General features: G+C 44.1%; 1 protein-coding gene across 1 annotated transcript; it reads left to right on the forward strand.

Annotated features, from left to right (window-relative positions):
• On the forward strand, window positions 958-1778 carry LOC107610402. The gene is made up of 2 exons (XM_016312460.1): window positions 958-1289; window positions 1334-1778. The coding sequence occupies exons 1-2, from the start codon at window positions 958-960 to the stop codon at window positions 1776-1778; spliced, it is 777 nt and encodes a 258-aa protein (XP_016167946.1).

The following is a 3696-nucleotide window of genomic DNA, read 5'->3' on the forward strand; positions in this document are numbered from 1 at the left end:
ATGATCATCTTTACCAATTACCAAGTCTGTTTTATTTATTTATTTATTTATTTATTTCTGAGATGGTCTTTTTGGCAGAAATTATTTTAGGGATAATCCACCTTCATAAACCAAAGCCATTTCAATATTACTTGAACTTCCCAAATCCAAAAATATTATCAGATATTGTCGCATATTTTTATATAAATCGAATTTATTGAATTCGAATTAGAGTTGTTAGTAGTAAATTGGATCTACGGGAATCGAATTACTTGAAGTTGTGATTCAAAAGTAAATCGAATTTAAAGAATTTGAATTAAATCGAATTTATAGGTTTCGATTTTTATTGACTATACTAAATTGAATCAATAAGGTCCGATTTAGCTCCCTTAGTAAATCAAATCTATTGAGGTCGATTTACAATGGGTATTGGGTAATGGTAGATCAAAACCATTAAATTTGATTTACTAGTATGTATAATTCGAAATGGATTAATTTGATTTAGTATAGTCCTAACGTATATAAATACGAGTTGAACGTGAATTTTTTACCAAAGTGGGACTCACAATGGTTAGTGATGAGATTTTTTAGTTCTGGTGCACTATAGAGGGTCCATTAAGAAAAAAAACACGATCGGGAATTAAATTTACTGATAAAGACCCGCTGAGAGTTTTTCTCAAACCTTCGACGAGTTTCACTGAGCTTCAGAATACTATACTCTAGAAACTGGAGCTGCATGGCGTGAAACAAGTGGAGAAGTTATTCTACAAAATTCTGATTTCTGTGTTACGCGATGATGTGAAGTATGATTCATTCGTCATAGGCAATGACGAAGATTTGCAAGTGTTTCGTTGTCATTGTCAGTTTTCTGAGGTGAGGACCCCTGAGCTATTGGCGAAACTTATGGATGTGGTCTGTAGTTCTGGAGGATCGAACCAGAATCCTTAATCCTCAGCAATACCAGCCTGCTCTAGTTCCATGCCTGTTGGTGCCTCGTCAGCTGTGCCAGTGATTGTACCTGAGGCAATTTTAGTTGCATCTCCATCCTTTGCAGCTAATCTGAATCGCAATCGTGACGAAGGAATAGGTGACACTGGACCCTTGGGTGAGGTTGCGATTGTGACGCTCGGTACTCCTTTTATGGTCCCGGTTTTCGGAGAGGGTGGAATACCGGATAGCGTTGAGGATGCACTGCAGGATGATGATGATGATGACGTAGCGCCCGCCACGATAGCTGATTATAGTGATAATGATATAGCAAGGACTACCCCAGTTGTGGGTGGAGGAGCATCTAGCTCAGGAACTCATCAGTACCCCCCATATTTTTCAACTTTGAACTTAGATGCCATGATAGTGTCGCGGGGTACCATCAGCAGTTTCAGGATAAAGAGGAGATTGTGTTAAGCGTGAAGTCTTATAGCATCCGCCGTGGGGTTGAGTACAAAGTGTTGGAATCCGATCATCGCAAGTATTATTGCAAAGGCAAGGAGTTCGGGAACGGGTGCATATGGCTCATTCGGGTCAGCCTCCGCCAGCGCAGAGGTATTTGGGAGGTAAAATGGTACAATGATCCTCATCCTTGCCTGGCCACATTGATATCTAATGATCACAAGATGCTTGATTATCATGTCGTATCGACCTTCATACTCCCCATGATCAAAGCTGATGTTGCCGTCTCTATCAAGGTACTACAGAATGCAACAGAGGCATATTTCGGGTTTAGACCGACTTACAGGAGGGTTTGGATGGATAAACAGAAAGCCGTGGCACAGAGCTACGGAGGTTGGGAAGAGTCATAAAATGATTTGCCGCGATAGGTACTGGATGGATAGATCACGATGCCAGGTAGTGTCGCGGTGTTGAGGACGAGCACTATGCGGGTTGGTGGGCAAGTGGATGACTCATTAGCTTATTTTCATCGGCTTTTCTGGACATTCTCACCGTGTATCGAGGCCTTCCGTCATTGCAAGTCATTGGTCAGTGTCGACGGGACGCACCTGTACGACAAATACAATGGTAGCTGCTTGTTGCGATTGCTAAGGATGGCAATATCATTCCTATTACATTCGCACTTGTAGATGGTGAGAATACAGAGTCGTGGTCATTCTTTTTATCTCACCTTCGACAGCATGTAATGCCTTAATCGGGTATTCTAGTCATATCAAATAGGCACGATGGGATAAAGGCTACATTGGAGGCTCCTAATGGTGGCTAGCTTCCGCCTAATGCATACCAGGCTTTTTATATCAGTCACGTGGCGGCAAATTTCACCATGAGTTTCAAGGGCAAGGATGCACATAGGTTTTTAGTGAATCCTACTTATGCCAAGACTGAGGTCGAGTTTCACCACTGGTTCGTCACCCCATCACCACCCTCGTCCTCACTTCTACCCTCAGCCTTTCCGTCTCTCCCTTCACGTCGGGCTCTACCTCGACCACCACCTCTAGCTCCTCTACGGCTGCGACCACTCCCCCTCGCCATCCATGACTACTCCCCTCCAATGCATCGATGGAATCGTCGAGCCACCTCTACTCACGCTGGCTCGAACGTGTCCCAACATGACATCTCCGCTCAACACGATGTCTGTCTGAGACATCAGGCACCTGGTCCATATCAGGGACATGGTCGAGACCTCACTGCATCGCCTCGACTGGTATTGCAACTGCCCTGGGGTCACCGAGGAGGAGCTCAGGCAACAAGAATCTCCTGCCGTACTGATGCCACCACTCCAAGTACGCATGTGAATGTCCTAGGTCTAGAACAACATCAAACTGTAACACATGCTACGCCCTGTTGGTCCAATGAATGTGCCAATTCTGTAATGTATCAGGAAACCATTGATCTCCACCTCTGCCATCCTTTGCCATTAAGAAATCTATGTCTAGTGCGGAACGGGGTCGATGCTGTATGCCACCAAGCTGCGGCAGCACCCGATCCACCTGATGCCACTCTATGACAGCAAAATAGATCAATATTGTTGTAGCCCTCCACAACGCCATATGTCATGGCTCCAATATTTCGGGGTGCACCACTTGAATGACATGAGGCAAGCTATATGGCATCCACACGAACTGTGAACAGAAGTACTAATCGTTCATAAACAGTGAACAGTGCAAACACAACATTAGTGATGAACAAATTGAAACCATAAATACTCACATCCCTGGACTGAAGTAAATCTATCCTAAGCCTCCAATGCGCGACTCGAGGCCCTTTGTCGTTCAACGTTGGCTGATAACCTGACCATCTGAAAACCAAAATATTTTATCAACAAGGAAGTAAACAGATAACTTAGTAAAAACATAGTGCATAACCCAAAAGCAAGTACCTCGATGCCAACGGCCAATGAAAGATATCAAATCCATCTGGCCAAAAACCAAAGAACCTTTAGGAGATCCACGATTGTAGGAGCTTCAATGGACCAACTAACTTGACGACATTCCTATTGGCCACACAACACATGCCCCTGTATAACCATGACAAAGCAGCAAACCCCCAACTATACCAACCCATGTCCTCTAGCCTGGTAACGTAGGGTAGCCAACGAATGTGAAGACGTGTACCATACTTATCCACGAATAGTTGCGTAGATAAGAGCATCATGATATATGTCCGGGCATACCTCCTAACCGTCTCATAGTCTGCACCCTGCGGAAGTTCACTAAATGTCTCCTGCATCCAAGTGCACTTCACTGTGAACTTGTCGATGCAGTTTGC

The sequence above is a fragment of the Arachis ipaensis genome, chromosome B01 (genome assembly GCF_000816755.2).
Source record: "Arachis ipaensis cultivar K30076 chromosome B01, Araip1.1, whole genome shotgun sequence".
NCBI lineage: Eukaryota > Viridiplantae > Streptophyta > Magnoliopsida > Fabales > Fabaceae > Arachis > Arachis ipaensis.